At 39.9% G+C, this 21,614-nt stretch overlaps 1 protein-coding gene across 1 annotated transcript in view; it reads left to right on the plus strand.

Annotated features, from left to right (window-relative positions):
* Positions 1-21,614, plus strand: part of iqsec3a (IQ motif and Sec7 domain ArfGEF 3a) — a 78,699-nt gene that overhangs the window by 12,259 nt on the left and 44,826 nt on the right. Inside the window, exon 3 of the mRNA XM_026327382.1 lies at positions 6,944-7,024. Coding sequence (XP_026183167.1) covers positions 6,944-7,024 — 81 coding nt within the window. The remainder of the gene's footprint in view (positions 1-6,943; positions 7,025-21,614) is intronic.

Raw genomic sequence — 21,614 nt, forward strand, 5'->3', positions numbered from 1 at the left:
TTTACTTAATATGCACAAATACATTTTTAGCTTTCATATATATCAGCTAAGGAAGTCACTGACAAACATTCATGTTCTTTGGGCACCGCTCCTTTAAGCACAAAATGTATGGCTGCTGTTATTGGATTTACCTCATCATCCCAAACTCTGGCTGATATGTGACAACCATGTTATTTTATAGCTGTCAAGCATCAGCATGAACCATGGAAAATATGTGTAAAATTTTACCCAATGCCAAAACTTCAACAGATGGCCTTTGATATGCTAAAACTACTCAATAGTGGAGACACCAACTGGCAATTAGATGAAAACCTGTTTGTTTAAATGACTGATAATTCAGCAGAAACTACTTCTGTATCCTTAACTATTTCTGCATATGGACATGATCACAGCAGATACAATTCTGGCTACTATTTAGTTTGCTAAACATGGTTTCACCCTGTAACCCAGTTGTACCTTAGTGACATTTCCACTAGGAATAAAATAATCTTAGATAACACTGAGCAAAACTATAAAGATGACTAAAATCTTTAAGATCCTAAGTGACCAAAAAGCCAGAGTTGCCATGATGTGAAGTACCCCCTCAGCTCACAAAGCAACACTACACACTATGATCTTTAAGTTACATATTGGTGACAATAAAAGACAACCCACACAATAAGGAACTAGGTAAACAAGCTAAACTATAGACCATCGTTCGCCACTTTGGTTTACACTGTATTTTTATTAGTTTCACCTTAAATCTGCATGATGATCATTTAAGGCTGGAGAAGCTGTTCGTGAAATAATGCTGCCTTGTTATTTTTTGGTTACAAAAGGAGACTTGCCTTTGCTGGCCTGTTTGTAATCTCTGCCACTGTGCACAGGCTAAAACCCCACAGATCTGACCCAGTGTTGCATCAAATTTGGATGAAGAACAACATATTTTATTTCTAACACAAACTCACCCAGTAGAAACAATTTCAGTTCAGTGTCAGTTATAGAGCGGTTTCTTGTTCTTCCCCGCGGGCTCTAGCTCTCTCCCTCCTGCTTGTTTTTTCTCCTCCATCAAAAGGATTCACTTTTAAATTTTATTAAAAGGGGATCAACATTTGGGAGATGACTTAAATAAAAGTGTAAAAGGTTGAGAGGCTTTAAAGGTTTTTTTTCTTTTTAAATTTCAAGAGGATGACATGAAAACCATGGAAAACAGTGATATTTTAGATAAATTTTCCTTTTAGAGATGTAGATGCTGAAAACATCTCAAAGCAGCTGGAGTACTGTTGGTATTTGTCCTGATATGCATTCAAATTAAATCTTAAAATTGGCTCAGTGGACTTACAAACATTATTACAAATCACTTCATTAGCTTGTTGCATAAATTCAGAGATCTGTTATGAAATGGTTTCATGTTTACTGCAAAATCGCTGAGTGGATTTAAGTAGGCCATAATTAGATGAATGAAGTGCGAATATAGCTCAAATATTGCAGTGTCACTGTCAGTTTTTTTTTTTTTTTTTAAATGGACTGAATACAAGGACAAAGTGTTTTTTTTTTTTCCTCCTTTGTTAGTTTTTTCTTAGGAAACTTGGTCTTGCTCTCTCGTCCATCTCCAGGTCTCTCAGTTTCGCTTCCAGAAGGTGAGCTAAGCCATTTGGGACGACCCAGGAGTACATGCTGACGTAAACCTTTTAGGGAAGCTTTTTTTAAAATTCACTCTGTGTGTGTGTGTGTGTGTGCGTGTGTGTGCGTGCGTGTGTGCGTGCGTGTGCGTGCGTGTGCGTGCGTGTGTGTGCGTGTGTGTGCGTGTGTGTGCGTGTACATCTTTCTATGCTTGTTGGACACCTTTTACTTTGATACCATTCTTATGAGGACATTTTGGCTGGTCCTTACAACGTCAAATTGTTTTTTGATGGTTGGGGTTAGAATTAGGTTTAGGTTAGGGATAGGGTAAAGGTTAGGGCCTAAGGAATACATTAGGTCCATGAGTGTCCTCACTATAGTGAGACATGACTGTGTGTGTGTGTGTGTGTGTGTGTGTGTGTGTGTGTGTGTGTGTGTGTGTGTGTGTGTGTGTGTGTGTGTGTGTGTGTGTGTGTGTGTGTGTGTGTGTAAGACTGGTGTGTTGCTCATCATACAAGCAACATCTGATTTAGTTCAAGAATAGTTTTTGGTGAATACTCCACTGCAAATTCATGTTTAATACATCATTCTTACTTTGCTGAGTTATGCACACACCAGCATGAAGTGCTTTGTATGCGTGTTGAATTTACCTCTCCCAGGAAGCCTTTTAGCTGGTAAAACATGGCGATAAACTAACACTTGCAGTTACTGCCAAGTACTGCAAAAACAAGTGTCTTTTTTTGACATGAAAAGTGCTTCTAGTAGTACTGCCATGTGTTGAGTTAACCTGTGAAATACAACACATTAATTATTAATGTAATATGTTAGCCAACCTAAATAAATCTAATAGAGTGTGTTGCTGATTTAGAAAGCTTGTTCCTGTTTTTATTTCCCTATGTAAAGTCTAGACCCCTGATTTGACTTTGACATTGAATCTAAAATTCACTGATTTAAAAATGTTGCATCAAATGAAAAATGGAAAAGAAATAACTGGCAACCAACATAAAAAAGCAGCCACTGAGCCTAAAATGCTTCACTGCTATCACTATGTATTTGCTACATCCAGTGTCTAGTGTATTTGTACTGACCCTGTTTGGCCTTCAGATGCAAACTCTAATACTGAATATCTTATTCTTCCAGTGAACAAATATGTCCTAAGCTATTTTTCTGTTCTCACTGCCAAGGAAATGGTCTGTGAAAACTAATCCGTCAATTATTGCGAGCTCTGATCCCCCCTCTCCACCTCTCTCGCTCTCACTCTGTGTCCCTGGCTTCAAAGTGTATCACTTCAGTGTGCACAGATCTTTTTTCTGCCTTGAGCCAAGTTGAATCATCCAGAGAGCTATTGACACAGTAAAGCTGAATTCAACACTAGGAGGAGCGCATCGACAAACACATTAGACACGAGAAGTTAAAACAAAATACAATGAAATCATGGCGCGCAGATTAGACTTGCCCTCAAACACAGTCAGTGTGTGGAAGAGCTTATAAAAGCTTATAGATTTTTTATAGGTGGTATTAGTGAGCTTAGACCACAAAGGGACTGAGTGAGTGGTGTGGAAGATCAGAAAGCAGGTCATGCAAGTTCGGTTTAATCTTCAGTGCTTGCATTGATCAAACAGCATGCACGGATCGAGGGCATGTGTGTTTGAAACTGGAGGCACAGGGTGAGGTCTTGCAAATTTCCTAATTCAAATGCGAGGGGAGAAATTCATACTGAGGTCTTGCAGAGGAAATGTTTTTGTAATCCTGAACATGGGAAACGAGTGGATTGTCATCATAACTGTGCATGTCTGTGTGTGTGTGTGTGTGTGTGTGAGAGAGAGAGAGAGAGAGAGAGAGAGAGAGAGAGAGAGAGAGAGAGAGAGAGAGAGAGAGAGAGAGAGAGAGAGAGAGAACAACAGATTAATTAGGAAGTGATAGCTCCTAGTGTTTTTACATCAGTACAACTTGCTTCTAGCATGAATAGATTCCTGATATATGACATGATGGTTGACTTTTGGTTGCACTTTTGGTTGCTTACGGTATGTGCTATCTCTGTGGCACAGCTGTGTCTTTTAAAAGGTCCCCTCATAAACTCAAATGGATATAAAACGCTTGCAAGCTGTTCTGAGTGCATATATAGAGGTGACAGTAAAACTGAGCAGAGAGATGGCACAAATAATGGAGAGAAAATTGTGAGAAGCCAGAGATCAAAGCAAAAAGAGACAGATGGTTAAGATAAATCAAAATGAAGGTGCTTTAAAAAGATAAAAAGAGTTCATCCTCTTCCATATCTCACATTACTTTCCTGTGACGTGTTTTTCTCCAAATGTGGTGAAATCAAAGCCTCAAATGTCCACAGGGTATTGACATAGTTTGGCCCTGTGTGGATGTATTCCGGTTATGTGTGTGTGCGCATCGCCAGTGTTTCATCATCAGAGGCAACTAACCCTACTGCACACTGCACCACCTTGCCAATAATACCCATTGATTAATTCAAATGAGCTCTGCTTTTTCCCCCCTATAGTGCTGTCAAGAAAACGAAGAGTCAGCAGGTTTGGAGGGTTTCATATAAAGAAAGACGCTTGTCCTACAAAGAGTGAATAAGAATGATCCATATATATCCTGTGTTTAAAAGCAAAACACAGGGGATTTAGTTAAGCAGAAAGTGTATTTGCTCCACTGTGGCGCTTTTCTAATAATAATTATTGTTCAAATATTAATAGAGAATCATGCACATGATTAATTGTTGGACCTGTTTTTACATTACTAGTGATTTGATAGATAAATTTGGTGAATCAGCGTTTAGACAACCGGAAAACAAACTGTGTTTATCCTCAGAAAAAACTACTTGAGATAGAGGAAATAGAAACAGACCTACTCATAACTAATCAAACACTGGGATATTATGCACAGTGGTTCCATGTTAAATAAGATCAAAACCAACAGTAACGTGCATGTAGACATACCCAGTGAAGTCGTACCGTCTTAAAGACATTACATTATTATTAGAAAATCTTAAGTTGAAGACTGCGGCTCTGAATCATTGTTAGTTGTCTGCAATTACTATAATATTACTATTACTACTACAAATACAGTAATGAAACCCCTCCATGTTAGAATAGGGAGGATTAGGGTTAAAAAAAACAAAAACAAAAAACACAGCATACTGTAGGGGTGTGATTACCGAAGCCACTGATTTTGTGATTCTTTAAAAAAAAAAAAAAAAAAAAAAAAAAAAAAAAAACAGCTAAAAGCCCCAAATTATGTTCCATTGAAAGGTCTGAAAGTTCACATCCAGAAGAATTACTGCTTGTACCAGCATTGTAAACGTGAGCAGCAAACTTTAACAGACTATTATTGATTGACTATAACTTTTCAGAAAGTAAAGAAAATTTTAACATGCAGGTCTGTGGGAACAAGTGTCTGTGCCTCTCACTAATCTGTGTCCCCTCAGAGACCACTGGTGTTCTCAACCTATTAAAAATGGCCACAGCGGTGTCATGGTCATTAAGGCGAACACAATTAGAGGAGCCACTAACAACAGGAATTAATTTGCCGTCATACCCTCTCTGCACTGTCTGCTATTGTTGCTGTCAAAAACCCCTCCCCAATCTCCCTTCTACCTCTGTCTCTGCTTCTTTTTCGGTCTTTACAGAGTGATGGCAGAACAAAAAGAGACTAAACAATCTGTGGCTTCATGGGTGAGCCATTTTAGAGTCTAAAAAATGTTTGAAAATGGGAACTTCCACTGTGTGCTGTGCGATAAAATATTGCACTTCACGGCAGAGAGCAGGGTGGTTATAAGGAACAGACTGAAGTGTTCTTGAGGAGTCATGCTCTTGCAGGAGGTTTATAAGAAGACATCTAGGTCTAGTTGTTTTCTCTGTCCTCTCCCTGGGGACAGACAGGAGGGGCAACCGAAAGAGATCAAGGCACAGAGATTGACTGCAGTGTGGACAATCAAAAGGCAACAGCAAGGTGACAAGAGATGGAGGGGTGGTTGCAGTGCTTTCTCATCTTTATGTCTCTTCTCTTTCCTTCTCCCTGCTCCATGTCCAGGCATAGGACACGGCATATGGAAAGCAGCTGCTCTTTTTACTGGGTACATCACCTGACAGCAAGAGTAATTGAGCAAACTCCTCTCTTGCACAACACATTGTGCCTGTAGGACCTGAAATAGAGGGGGTGGAGAATCACGGAGTGTGTTGGAAAGTCCATGTAAACGGGACAGAATGATTGGGGATGAGTGGGGGAAGGGCAGGACATTGAAGAAAGAGATGGATGAAGCCTGAAAATGAAGAATGTGAGGCAGCGTCCAGGTTGAGAGGATATGCTGATGGGGATAGAAGAGCCAAGGCACTCATGGCTTTTTCACATGCACATTAAAATTTTATATCTTTGCTCTTTCCTTGCTACAGTTTAGTATCAGCTTCATTCGTGACTGTGTATCTACAGTAGGCTCCGGTAAAACAGGGACATATCTTTGCTTGGAAGCATTATCAGTCGCACTTTCAGTTTCATGTAAACAGTGCCTGGTTTTCTGCTGGCAAAATAGGAAGAATTTATAACTGTGTTTGTTTTGCTTTTTTATACCACATTTATGTAAAAGCAATACTTCATAGTCACTAAGTGGAAAGACAAAAACTGGAAGACTAGAAGAATGTCAAATGAAACATTCTGTGGGGAGCTGATAACAATTTATACTGGTATTTTATCATTTTACTCAAAGAAAAGTAAAAAGAGAAAAAATGCCTAGTTCCACCTCCAGTGGCAGCCATCTTCCTTTACGTTTGGTGCTCGTCCCTGATATGAAGGAAAAGGGAGCATTTTTTTGTTAAACAGCACCATCGCTCTTCCTCCGTCTCAGAAACCAGGGTCTGTTTGTGTCTCTCTCTCCGTGGTGCTGAATCAATGCAACCCTGTGTCTCTTTGTGTCTATCACCATGGTGATGAAACTCAAACTCAGTCTCCGTATCTGTCTCTTTCTGTCATTTTAAAACCAGCTGAAAAACAAACACACATCAAAGACAAAGCAATACAACATCAGAACCCTGTTGGCCCAACTTTGGCCCCCTTGTTTAGACATCTAGCCATTCTATGGTCCAGTGTCAGTAGCACTGCTGTAAATCATGCTACTAAGCTGTCAGCGGCTCAAATCCATGATGCAATTGTCTTCTAACCTAACTGACACCAGCCCAGCGATTTCATACTATTAGGGTAAACCTGAAAGTCTCTCTATAAATAAACACTGGAGACACATTATGTCTGGTCCTGTTATTACCACAAGATGTACTGATCACATCCTTCTGGCCTTCTCTATTTATTCAATTATTCTGCTTTTACTCTTTTGACACAGCAACCAAACAGTGCTTCACCAGTTCTGCTGCCCAGCTCCAGACGCCCCTGAGGGGGAGACGTCTACTGCCTGTGTCCCCAGGTAAGATGACTGCATCCTTGTAACATCTGCACAAATATTTATTTTTGATTTTATTTTTTTTTTTCATTTACTTTGAGCAATTTGATTTTTTTTTTTTTTCCCTGTACATTTTAATTGCAGCCACTTATCATGCATCCTGTTAGTAGCGATGCTGCAGTAGCAACTTTAGCCAACACAACTACCCCAGTTATCTAAATTGAAGTGGTCATAAATGCTTCAGGTTTTTCCAGGGGACAATCTTAATTTCTTCCAAGCCAGTAAGAGGAATAATCTTAAAATAGCTACCATAGTGACAGAGAGGGAGTTTTCAATATCATTTGTCAAGTCAGCTTGGGTTTTGGGTCTTGTTCAGGCTGTGAGATTGTTTCCTGAGTGAAACATACACTAGATGTGATTTATGATTTCCACAATGTGTTAGTGTGGTGTTTGTCAGACTATCGAGATAAATCCACTGGAACACAGTAGTAATTTCCAAATCAATCACATCAAGATCTTATTTCCTGGACAGTGGTCAGGTCCGTGGTGGAGCTGCCTGCATGAGAACTGAACAACTGGAAAAATATTACACAGAGTTTAGTCGGAAAACAAGATGATGATGATGCTGTTATCTTTTTATGTCAGATTTGCATGTGACAGTGACAGAGCTGATGCTGTCAGAGTTGCAACTATGTACAAGTATATGAATTCCAATAGTCTCTTTTTCAGGTCAACAAATTTAAAAGCTCTGATGGAAGTTTGATACAGTAATTTGCACCCACTGTCCTGGGGATTATCAAAAATAGCGCAACTAGTAATTAGCTGGTGCAATGACTGTACCCCAGTACAGCTATTAGCCAGCCAGACAGCTTTGAGAGACTGTAATAATTCATATTTACTGTTGAATAGGCAGAAAAAAATAATAATAAATGGCTTTGACAAGGAATTATCTTTCCCCTTTCAAATAGAATTGACAAGATAAAATTTGTTTACCTCCTGCTTTTATTTGTCCAAGTGCACCACCAGAGTCTTGCTGAAAATTATGGCATTCATCTGGCTGCAGCGCATTCAATAGCAATTAAGCCATCCACCCCAAAATGGCTTGTTTGTTGTGGACAGCACATTCCTCCGGAATGTTTTGTTGCATTGTTTGAACTTGGTAGAAAATAGCAGAAACGCAAACGTGTATTGTTGGCAAATCACAGCCCCTGTAGCTCTGGACACAATAAGTGGCAGAAGCTGCGGACCAACATGCACAGACTAAATAAATAAATAAATAAATAAAAATCACGCTTCAAACACCTCAGAGCCCTATGGGGTATAGAACCAGCCACTTGAATAAGCTGAAGGACAGAAATGAAGGGGTGGGGGTCGGGGGCCGCAGTGAACTGTCAGTATAGGCTTTTTTAAAAAACTGTCATACACTATTTATCGCTGTCAGACAACCCTGTGACCTCAAAACCCAAGTATAGTATCTGCTGTCACATCTTTATTAAATACAAGTGGATATTCCAGCAGCAGTGGTTAAAAGTGAAACCAGAGTGACTTTCGTAAGCTCAAAGTTTGAGGGGAAATTGCAAAGATAGATTAAAAAAAAAAAAAAAAGACAAATCGATCAGGGTTCAGCAGCTTGAACTTTGTTTGATAGAAGTCATTTGGTGCTGTGATTGCTTTGTGCTTAGGGGCCATTAACTAAGGGTACAAACAAAGTGCACAACAGAAGGTCCACCCACCCTGTCCCTGCAAATCGCTGAAGCAAACCACTTCAAAGCAGAACTATTTGGGGCCGAGACAGAAAGCAGCTTGTGGTTTTGTCCTTTTATTTATTTATTTATTTTTGTTCTTGTTGCGTCTTTTCTCTTTTTGAAAGCTGTATTCTGTTGTTGTTGATTTCTGTATTTCTGCATTGTTGTTGATCATTTACTCACGTGGCATCATCAAATCACATCACAGCAGCACACATAACACCCACACCTCATTGCATCCATCACCATTCATAGTCACTTCATCCAGGCTTGTCTCTCCACTGTGGTCACGTTAAGTTTGAAAGAATCATGTATGAAAATTACCATGTAACTAAAGTGTAAGTATGCAATGTAAAACTCCCATAATGCATTGATATGTGTACTGTAGGGTCTTTCCCATGCTGGAAACTGGTGAGCCTTCTTGTTGACACATGTAATGCATCTGTGTTCATGTGGAAAAAAAAAAAAAAAAGTCCTTATGTTGCATGCTTTGGCTTGGCAGTAATTTTAACATAGCTCCCTATCTGTGTGTGTGTGTGTGTGTGTGTGTGTGGGTGTGTTAATGTACGTGTTTGAGCCAGTGTGTCACTACATTACAGGCAGCATATGGTAGATAATTCACATCCTTCAAGAAAACACACCACCAGATCAGCAGGCAAATGTATAATGAAGGCGTACAGAAAGAGCACCAGTTCTCTGCGAATACAACAACCTTGACTTTTCCACATTTTGCAAGCTTTGCATTTAAAGTATGACAAATTAGCCATCAGCAGTTCCTGTTTGCAGTGTACCCATGGATGCACAAAAAAAAATTGACCAGTGGATTACTGTGATACTGAAGAAAACTTCAGTAAATCATAAACTGTATGTACCACGTCAGTGTATTCACATTTGACTGGGTAATGAGTCCGAAAAGGACTGTGATATTTGATACAATCTGCAGCAGTCGGCTGCCAAATCTATGAAAGAGGGATTTTATTAAAACAAAAGTGAGTAAGCTCTGCATCAAAGCCTGATTACCCTAAAAATGACAACACATCGCTGCTTTGTGCACTGTCTCCACCTTATTTCACACACTGACGCCGACAAAGTGCCTTTGCCTACCATTGATATTTCCTTTGTAGCTGAGAATAATTCAAGCCTCTTTGTCAGATGGGTCAACTCAGAAAAGGGCACTAGTGTGTTGCTACAAGAACACTTGGTTTGTATCTGTCTGAATCTGTGTAGCTTTATTTGATTAGGTAGGGAGAAGGAAACAAGCAGGTAATAGCATGGTGTATGTGGGATCATTTAAATGAGCAGAAAGTTGTGAACTGAAAAGAGAAGTGAGGATTTCACTGTCACATATAATGAGGACCCTACGGAGGCAGGAAACTCACCCCGACAGCCTGGTCACTCTTGGTACTCTTTAAGGAGGCACCAGAGGTTTAAAGACCATGGGGGATTGTATTCGGGGTCACAAAGTCAGATCTATAATCACTCATGGAACAGGCTGATTGTGCGGGATGGCCACAGCCTTTCAATTAGTGTGAGACATCTTCTGCTGCAGTGTGCTAAAACTGCCCTCAGGAGTTTTTGTCGTTACTTTTACAGTTTCATAGGGGACCTTCGGTTTAACTTTATGCTTTGCAGCAAAACTGAGAACTGCTGTGTTCAACACACAGGGTCCCAGAAACCTAATAAATGGAAGGAAAACATTATTAGTAGAATATTCCAGCATGGAGAACGGCACAGCATAACTATAAATAATGACACCCAGGAAGATGCCCAGTGGAAAACTCTTGGGGGAGAACAAAATAATAAAGCCTCCTTACTATTAAGGGTGAACAGGACTGTAATGCACAAACTGTACTTAAGTATTTAAATCTACACAAGCCATACACATGCGCTCATTCATTCATATTCATCTAAAATCTCTGAATTTGACTGGCAGTGTTTCCAAATAACCAACTGTGTATACTCAAGTGGGTGGATTTGAATTGTAGCATGAGGAAAACATTCAGTAGGCTATCTGCTTGCTCTTGATAACACTTCCAATGCACAAATTTATGTTCACACTTTGATGCCACTGTGTGAAGTTCACCCCAGTGTTTGGGATCGCATCCAAATAATTTCTCTGCTGGTACAGGGGAACTGGTGCATGGGTACTCCTGCTTCAAAAACATATTTCTTTCCAGATGGTGATAACAGTAATGTTCTGTCAACAAAAACTGATGTACACTACGTACAAACAAGTACAAGTGCAACACAGGAGATGTCCTGTCAGCCTGTGAGGTGGTATTACCCTTAGCAGATTAGTAAGTAGAGCTGCTTTCTTAGCTATCCTAACAGGATATATGCATTGTTGGAAAATTATGTCCTTAAAATGTTTAAAGACATGAGAGGAAGATAGATAACTCTCACACCCCTAACCCTTGTTCAAGTTGGTGTTTTTCTCTTTGCTGCGATTCCTCTTCGCTCTACTAGAATCGTCACTATGTTGCTTTGAGTTACATTTTGCTAACATCCACTGATGTACCCCATCGGCAGTGTTGACCTTTGAGGGAATGGGCAGCTGGAGAGTCCAAAATGAAAACAGTTATCACCACGTCACTAAGCCTCTAAAACCAAATATTTAGCAAAGACAGAGATTAATTTCGCTGTGCCGCTTTTTGGTGTGACCAGACCTTGAGGCGGGAATTGTAAACCGCAGTAAAAGTTTCATCCTGCAGTTGTAGACACTCTCTATAGGCAAATAAAGGAGTAGATTCTGCAGTTTTAAAACTTGTGCCACCTGCAGGGAATGAGTATCAAAACTGCAGCTTTGAGTTTCTTTTTTTTTTTTTTTGCAGTTAAGGAGAAAACTAACTTTTTTTGTTTTAAACTCCTGCATTTTTTTTTTTTCCTGTGTTCCAAGTTTAAAACTAGCCCGACTGACTGACTGAACAAATCTGCACTCTGCTAAAGGTAATGGAGTAGGTATGTATGTGAGCAATGAGTGAGAGCAAGAAAAGGAAACACAGCTAAAAACTGTAGCTAAGTACCGTATAAATAGGAGCACATTTCTGAAATGGCTTTAATCAAAGACTTCTCTTCCTAAGGTGAGTGCCCATATGTGTTCCACTACATTACAATTCACATAAAAACACTTGTGTTGACACATCATGGAAAGTTTGGCACAAGATATTCTTTCGTGCTTTTACATGAAATAAGATGCAGCTTATAATGATGCTGTAGTAAACAAGAACTCTTTTGGTCACAGGGTTGAATATAAACTGACCACTCAACCTTTGGAAAGTGACAGCATGCAGTTTGGGCAGTCAGCGATTCACCTGCCAAACAGACTGCTTTCCCTCACCCTCTCACAGTGTGGCTCGAAAAACCGACATCAACTTAAACCCCTTTAAATTAGTCTTCCCGACTTGCAGACACACACATACACACACACCTTAATGAAGTATGCTATTTTAATTAGCTCACACAATCTGTCTTAATGATTTACCTTGTCAAAAAGGAAATTAGTGATCAGCTTTGTGAGCCTCTTCCACTTTTTTGGCAGAGAGTAAGTTTTATCTTAATTAATGAGTGCATGAGAGTCGAATCAGATTTAGGAAATTTATTTTTGGGATTAAGGATTGTTGCTGGACAGCATAGCCACTCATTGTAAAGTTATGATTTTAATGCAAAATTAGGCTTACCTAATCAGAGTAAATTAGTGGAGATCTGCACTCTTGAACTCCAAGTATAATTAAACTTTACAACCAAGCTTTTATGATAGGCAATAAAAAATGCTTATAAGTAGGGGAAATAATGGATTACACAGTGCACATAGTGAAGCATATGACTTCACTAGGACAACACATTTGGATCTTCGCCAGATCCGATTTAGGAGGCCTGTGTCATATTTTTTTTTCCTGCACCTTAAAATGTCCTTGATCATAGGCAGGAATAAAACGTTGATGAATGCCATGAGTGGTTAAGATGAAGCTGACACCTTGAAAGATCACAGTGGGGAGAATTACAGTGTTCCTGCAGGAAATTAATTCACCTCTGGTTGAGGCACAAGTGGACAGCTGTGTCTTCTCGCCAAGACACCCTTTTCTCTAATTAATCACAGGAATTAATAATAAACTGCACTAATTAGTGGAGTCACGCTGGTTGCCAAATGGAAAGGTTGACATGGGATGAATAAGGACACAGCTGGAAATACTTTGTCACTTTGGGTAGCAACCAATACAAATAGGGGTTCTGTCAGGAGAGACTGACAGGACTACAGAGACCATGATGCATTGAGGCAGACAGAGGAACTAATGGAATGACTAACTTCCTTTCGTTGGAGGACATTCAGAGGCATGTTGTGAAAATATGTCCAGAGTTTTTGAGGTGTGTGTCAGACACACACACACACACACACACACACACTGTACAGGACCCAACTTATTAAAGTTAAAGATCCCTACTGCTTCTGTCCTCACACCACTGGACACCCGGTCTTCACCTGTACAGCTGTAAATTAAGTTTCACACCTGGGGTATCCACGATCACAGTTTAACAAATTTCTTTCACCTCGTCACCCCATAATTTAATATTTCTCCTCATCTCCCTCCGTCTCGGTCTCTCCCTGTTGCATGCTGTGGTTGTGCTATCACGCTGCCTAAGCTACAGAAAGTGACCTTGTCAGATTGCTGCTCAGTTGTCATAGGAACAGAGGGCACAGCAGGAAAATACAGCATAGCACCCAGAGACTGCGTCTTTGGAAGGTGTAAGTGTATATGCACATTTATAAATTTGTTGTTTTAATTGTAATGTTTGTACACATAGCCATCAGTAAGTCTGATGTTTCATTTCTCTGTCTTTTTGTTGGCATCTTAGAGGGTTTGCCTTTTCAGCCAATCAGGTGTCCATTCACTCAGATGCTGGTTTTGTCCTAGCTTACTCCTCTTTAAATACATCCCCTGGGATTTGAGTAGCCTAGATACCCTGAAAAAACCGAGATCAGTGCCATTTTGAATGAATGAAAGGAACTTTCCAAGTTTTTGGAGTAATTTCTAATTAAAGTGATGCTCTGACTAATTTATTGCCACCCTGAGGCCTGCTTCGTGCAAGACAACAACCACAGAGCAGTGACACTGTACCAGATCTCCTCATTGTCAGCTGCATGATCACAGACATCATTTGTTGTTTTGCTCTATTTCATGCACGTAGATGAGACAAGACATATGATACATAATGACCACAGCACTCTCTACGCTCTGCTGCATTTCTGCGCAGTGTCATGACAGCCCATCTCTCTCAAGCAGAACAGGGGTACGGTGGTGAAAGCCAAATGTTCAGATCATGTTCAGAGTTTCTCCTTTTTTTTTAGATTATCTCAGCCTTATGAGGCAAGCAGAGGGTTTGATTACAAGCAAGATTTAATAAATAGCATTTTGATGACTTTGCTGCTGCAGTGTTGTGTGTGTGTGTGCCTGAAATGTTTCTGTGCGTGGGTGTGTGAGAGTCAGCAATCCTAAATATACTGTAAATGTCTGGCCTGATCTTCTTAGACAGAAAAACTGCTGTAAAAAGCACAGTGATGGCGGGTGATAGTAATTCTAGTATAGTTATATTTTTTAAAAGGAGCACTCCACCGATTTAATATGTGCATAGTGTACTTAGCTTGTGCTCAAAGACTAAAAGTTACATAAAGTAGGCATTACTAACTTGGGATCACACACTGAAGGATTGATGTTTTATTGAGTTAAAACATCAATCTTACGATAAACTCATCTAGGGAGTTTATTGTACGAAATGCTGACAGGTTGCATTATATGAAATATAGGATACACTGTTTTGAAGCTTGATCCATATAAGGGACTAAAGTCAGGATATATCTACCTGTGCTGCTGTGATTTGGAACATTACAAAAAATAATCCTTTTAGTCCCTAAATTTGATAGAAGTGCAATACGAAATTGAAGTACCACTTTAAAGTGATTTGCAATTTGTAACAGTACAAGTTGGAAATACAGCTGCTATGTGGCTGGTATGTGGACATAGAGCCTACATCATTTTTCTGACACAGTATCTAATTATTATTACTAGTATTACTATGTATAGTGTATTTTTTTAAAGTAAGGACTAAATCATGAATACAATACAGTCATTTTAAATTTCTGCCGACTAAGATGGAGGCAAAATGGCTACAAAGCCTAAGGTATGACGTTTTTCGGACTCCATTCGTGATTTCTGATCATTTTTATCCCTCACTGCACCATGTTAAACTCTAGTTTTGGTCATTTCTAGGAAGTGACTCACTTGTCCCTGGAGGCGCAGCTACTGCGACAGTATTCACTGGGAATATGCTGCAGAAAGGCTTATTATGCAGTAATAACTGTTCTGCACTGGGAGAGTCACTGCAATACATACAACCATAAATGTACATATTCTGTAATGTTTTCCATTTTTCTAGGAAAAAATGATGGTCATTACGGGCTGAGGTTCTATTTCGATTATAGCTCTCTTTGTTCTCAGCCTGAATATAGATCTTTTGATTTGCTAACTCCTCAGATGAACGCTGTATTCTGGCTGCAACTAGCTCATATGCTTTCAGATAATAAAGATTTTGAGTACAGTGGCAGTGCTTTATGATCTATAATGTCGTTCACCTAAGTGTCCTTCGCTTTCTTGCTATCTCAATTATTCCTTCGCACACACCTGCAAGTACACATACACACAATGTGCCAACTTAGAATTAATCCTCTCCTTTTCCACTCCTTTGTTCCTTCCTACCGGCCGTCTTTAATGGTCTGCCATCTTATTAGTCTCCATCATCTCAAGAGTCCCAAAGTCCCATTCTGCAGGCCAGTCAATAGCTTAACTTCTGTGACTGTGCTGTGATAAAATGTCCCTTGTGTTGGTGAGTGTTTATGTATGTAACCGAGTGTGTGGGCCAAGTAAAAAGAAAGCGCATCATGACCAGGGATGTGTGTCTGCCTGTTTTCTGTTCTTTGTGTGTGGCTGTCCCTCACTCTAAATTGCCTTCAGCTGTTTGAATTGACGATACCTCCCCTCTGGACAGTAGGGGGTGCTAATGAGGAGCTCTGGCACCAAGAGACATCTGTCTGTCCACATGCTGGCTGCACATTTTGTCCTGACCTTTTTGCTTTGGCAGTCAGCCCACATTTTCAGCCTCTGTCCGTCTACCTAGTCATTGTAGCTCTTCCTATTAAACTATAAAGAAGTCAATGACTGCAGTTTTAAAATTCGAGCCCAACGACCTCACATTTATAGTCACCATCACATCAGCCACTGCCAATGCATATAGCCTGCCACATGCTGCAAAAGGTCCTCGTAGATGGACTATGTTTCAGTAAATTTTGTTGCGGCCAGATCATCCTTGTGCCTTTAACTTAATTCAAGCCATAAGCAGGTACACCACATAACTGACTACAGCAATGTGAGATTAACTCAGCATGAGAAATGGGAAACTGTGTTGCATGTATGCTGTACACCTGCCTTCCCTAGAAGTCATGCACACACTGAACCAGGTAAATATCTAATGGGTACAGGTTGTTCCCTACTGTTCCCTATGATGGGACATTAGGTGCCCTGGGTGTGGATGACACTGTCAGGTTCAGTGTGCATCACTAGGTAGAGTCCTTGACAGCTTCGTGACAGTAGATCAACAAGGAAATGAGTGGAAAGGAGGAGGTGGTGGAGGAGGAGAGGACGCATAAACTGCTGACAAGGCGACCTGCTCAGCTGTCGCCTCATTCGGTAATGAGAAACGTGGATGACGAGTAGGAGACTGAGAGGGAGGGAAGGAAGAAAGGGAGAAGCATGGTCAAGGTTAAGATTAGAGAATGAAGAGAGACAGAAGCAACTGTGAGATTTAATGATGTGGATACAGCACTTGTTCAATGTGTCACTATGTTCTGCCAGTTTAATACGTCCTTTTTCCTGTTTCAATTATGTGTGACCAGTGTTAGAAATAAGAAGCATATATTTATATCAAAGACTTGAAATAAAAAATTGCCTTTTGTGTTTCCTCATTACACTAAAAGATATAACACACCTACAGACCACTGAGGGCTGATGAAAGGAAATCGTACAGTTGTTACCATGACTTCAGCTTTTTTTTTTTTTTTTTTTTTGGTGAGTCATCTTTGCAGTGTGCAGTTCAGACTGTCATTTCCTGTCACTCCTAGCTTTGTTTTGAAGAGGTGATACCTGGTCAAAATGAGCTACTTCTCAGCAGTGCCAGTTTAAAACAGTTTTCACTTTGATGTTCAACAAAACGACAAAGTTTCAAGATAAAGATGCTTTAAGAAGCAAGTTGTACATAGTGTCAGTAACAACAATAAATAATAAATTCTACTGTAGCTGCTCCGTGCTGAATTTTTTGTTTTGACCATTTAACATAAAGGACATCGTAGGTAAGTAAAGTCAAACCTGTTATTGCGCTACTGTCACAGACCATGTGTTCCTTTTTGGATTCCACCTTTTCACACCATTTGGTAACTATAAAACGCACCGTTAGTTTGCTTCCACAATAGCCAACTAAGCCCATTTTGAGATAGACCTGCTTTGACTTTGCCAAGTAGTCTCACCGCTGTCAAAGAGGACCAATGTCAGAGAAAAGATTAAACGTGAAGGTCCACACAGGCATGGACAGGCTCTCACTCTGGAAGAAAAACCTTTCACATTTCATTGAGATGTAATTGAATTTTCCCCTGCTCTTATCGGCCCCCGTGATGGGATAGCATCTCGCCACTTTCTGGTGGAGAGTCAGTGGAAACACAACACTGGCCACTGCCTGGCTTAACTTTATTTTGTGTCACAGAATGAACGGAGTGAAACTTTTTTTTTTTACCCTTCCCTTGAAAGCAATTTCACCGATGAGAGGAGACTGATTTGGAGAATATGACTATGTGCATGTGTGTGTGTGTGTGTGTGTGTGTGTGTGTGTGTGTGTGTGTGTCTGAGAACAGTGACAGATAATGGAGGACGTGCCAAAGACTGAATAGTGAGCCTGATGCCAGACCATGCCTCTACTGCCTCGACTCCATCATTACAATAAACAACCTCCTCTCTCTAGTTTTTCTTTTGCAGCACCAAGCGCTGGTGATAAATAAACCCCTTAGGAGAAGTAAAAAACGTCACATCGTAAGTCTGTGTTCACCAGAAGAACTGATTGCTTTAGTTGTTTTTTCAAATAGGTTCAAATGCCTTGTGTTCACATTTAGTGCCAAACACAGCAAAGTAAAGTGGTTAAGAAGGCGAAGCAGTGCTGGGCATATGATATTTTTAATTTTGGTGACTGGGATTTACATCTCGTCTCTTACCAGCTGTCAAACTTGTGGGTCACATGCAGAACTTCTGGGTGGGAGCGGTGACTCCGAAGTGTAAAGCATTCTTTGGATTAAACGATTTAGATTAATAAGCAGGTTGATTATTAAGCTTCAAAGTCTTTTATTTTTTTTTATTTTTTTTTTTTACAGATACTAAGATCACTGTAGCTTCAAATTTATAGAGCAGACATGAAAGTGGAAAGCGATTCTCTCATCTGTCAGAAGGCAGTTTTCATTGTTTTAGTTTAGCCAGGCCACTTTAAACACTTATTGCAACACTAACACATAATTTAGTTTGGCAGTGCGGTTCTGTATCGGTGGCAAAAATGATTGTTTTATGAAGAATTGTATTTCAGTTTGGATATGAATGCTTTTACAAACATCACAAACTCCCTTTGTATTTGCTTGATCCATATGGGGGACCAAAATGATTCAAAGCCATAACTAGGTGGTTTGATATTACTGCATGAGAGCTGCACCTTTGTCTTCTGACTCTGCATTTTCAGCTTTACAGAGCATTTTTTTTCTCAGCTGCAGCATCTTGTTTGTTGTTAATGTTTCGACTGTTACCATCACCAGACTAAGCAGTTTCATTTTCATTTCCGTTGACATGTCTATTAGCCTGTCGGTTCTATTTGTGAATCTGTCTTTTCTGCTCCGAGAAGGCTCCATCTTCTCAGTGCCCTGCTCTGAAATATTATAGGGGATATTCTTAAGTAACTTCCAGCAGCTAACATAAATTTGGGCACTCATTTCTGCTCTCCTCATGGATGTGATGAAAGTCTGGATTTGTCTGTATGTCAGCAGCTGCCTCTGACTCCCCTGGATGGTCTGACAGCTCCCTCTGCCATTTGCAGAATCAGTCGATGGGGATTTCTTTCTGTCAAATAGGCCATGTAATGTAAGCAGTTCATCTGCCTGTCCACGTCTTTCCATCTTCCCACCCACCTTTTCCAGCTCAAGATAAACAGCTTCAGTATTCTTCTTCTTCGTTCACTCTTTTCCTGTTAGCGGTGTTCTCCACCATGGTACTGGTCTTATTCTTCTTGTTTAAATTGACATACACTGCCCTTCACAAAGTCCCATCCCTGTTGGTTACTGCAGCTTCCCTTGTCAGGTTTTCTGTTCTATCAGGGAACTTATGCAGTTTAAAGAAGCAGTGACAGCAGTTTTAAAACTCTACAATGACAATAAATTTGGAAATAGTCTTTTATACCGAAGCAATCAAAAACAGGCTTCTCATTTCAAGCCAGAAACCAGGATTTTTGTCAGCAAATGGCAGATTTTATTAACTGAATCTAGCTAATATGAGTTAATCTCAGGACTAAAACACAATAAGTTGGTTGTCTGTCACAAGCAAACTTTGTAAAATTTCCAGCTTATTTTGTCTGCAATGAAATGGTCTTCGTGACTACACAATATTATGCTAGAAGACTGAAAAACTGCAATCCTGAACTTCTAACCCCACTAAATAATCAAAGCAACCTAGAAATATTTACAAACCGCAGTAGTGATACAGTTCGGCAGGCAGTTTAGGTGTTGCAAGGAAAATACTACAACCTCTGTGCCAAGTACTACTCTTGGGGGTTTATTGGGATTAAAGTGATAGCCCACTTTCTTATTGTAAAACAGTGCCTCACTCCAAACTTTAAGAACTGCTAGACTGGGTAAAGTTTTTACTTCTACTTATATTATTACCTGCCCAAATAGGAAAAAAAAAAGCCTTACGTAAACACCTTAATCACAATAAACTTGCTATTTCCACTAAAAATATCACTACAATCAACTGTTGAATATTTATCTCCACTCACTCAGCCACATGACTTAATGTGGCAGAAAACTTTATACTTAAAACTGCAACAGATCATTTTTTTCTGTAAAGATTTTGTGGAAAACTTCATTATGTTTTGAAAGAAGTGAATTAGCTAATTGAACCATTGCTCACAACCTCCTACCACCCTTCCTTTTCCTCCATCTCTCCCTACAAACTATCATTTTCCACAGCTATGCTCATGTGCAATGTGGAATACTCACTCAAATGGCACATCCAGTCCTTAAACATCATTACTGCAATAGCACAGGCATCAGTATTTCCATACCTTTGTGTAAGAGAGTCCAAATTACAGTTAACTCGTCTTGTCATTTCACAACGGTGGCTTTTTCAGCTCTCTTGTTCCACTTCAACATCTCTATTCTAAAGCTCTTAAGCATGTAGCCAACATATAACCAGGACTGTCATAGTAGGGCTGACAACCTGCACTTTGATCATAACCACTGTGCAGTGAATTACAATGAAAGAAAAAACTATGTTAGCTGAATCATCTGCCACTTATAATACCCTATTATCCTTTCACCCTCAATTGATTAATACATCAGTGGCAGGGACCACTAGTTTTTTCTCTCTCTCTAGACTGGCTTTGACAACAGGCGCTCTGCCATTACATTAACAAAGTCACCTTGAATTATCCCATATATTTAAAAAAACGACTCTCAGACTTTCAGATATGTCTGAGCCATTTCCATTTTTGAAAAACCTGTGATTTAGAGTAATAGATTCTTTAAGCACTGAATGAAATTCAAACAAGAGATTTGTGCATCACCAAACTGCCTGAGGATATTTTCAAATACGTGGAAAAGGAAGCGAGTCAAATAAGGAAAAAACACAGTTGTGTCTCCCTGACGGACCATCTAACAGGCAATTAGCTTGTGAAATCATCAGGGTAGGCATACAGCTCAATTGTTTGTTCCACTCACAACGAGGGAAAGCAGCAGCTGAATGCTTTCTCCAGGCACTGTTGCTCTTGAACACACGTTTTTTTTTTCCCCCTGCCTCTGTCAGGCACCCATAAAAAGCTGCTGTTGCTAGGATGTGTAAAAAAACAGCACTGTTTTTCTTAAGTGTAACAAGATGTGAGTAAGAAGCACGGGGGAAAAAAAAAAGATTAAGAAAACCAAAAAAAAAAAAAAAAAAAAACCATGATTACATAAGACAGGCTTCATGTACTGGACATACTGTATGTGACGCTGTACGTGCCTGGCAAGTCTAATTAGTAGAGCAGGAGCATCCTTTAGGAAAGACAGGGTTGACTTATAGATGACATTCTGTGGCTCTGAATGTTGTACATGTGTGATTTTCCATCCTTGATGCCCTGATTATGAGTCCTGGGCTGGGTATGCTGTCTATCTGTTTAGTTGCTATGTGACAAACTGCACATCTGGGATGCAATTTCACCTGCTGCTGTCTCTCTCTCTCTCCTTCTTTGTCTTATCCATCTCTCTCTCTATTCCACTCACATCCCAGGGCATCGGTTTTTGAAAAGATGTAGTTTAAAATCAAGTCTTGCATATTTCTCAAGCCCATCCTGTTTTTATATACTGTGCTGTCCTGTTGCTGGAGGGGAGTGTCGGTAGATACTCCCATAACAAACCACAGCCATAACATTACGACCACCTGCCTAATACTGTGTACACAGAAGTCAATGCAGCAGTTAGTCAGTAGGCATGTCTGTGTGTGCAAGTCCGTTTGGTTAAAAATCCTTATTTAGTCTTAAAATTCAAC

The sequence above is a fragment of the Mastacembelus armatus genome, chromosome 23, assembly GCF_900324485.2.
Source record: "Mastacembelus armatus chromosome 23, fMasArm1.2, whole genome shotgun sequence".
NCBI lineage: Eukaryota > Metazoa > Chordata > Actinopteri > Synbranchiformes > Mastacembelidae > Mastacembelus > Mastacembelus armatus.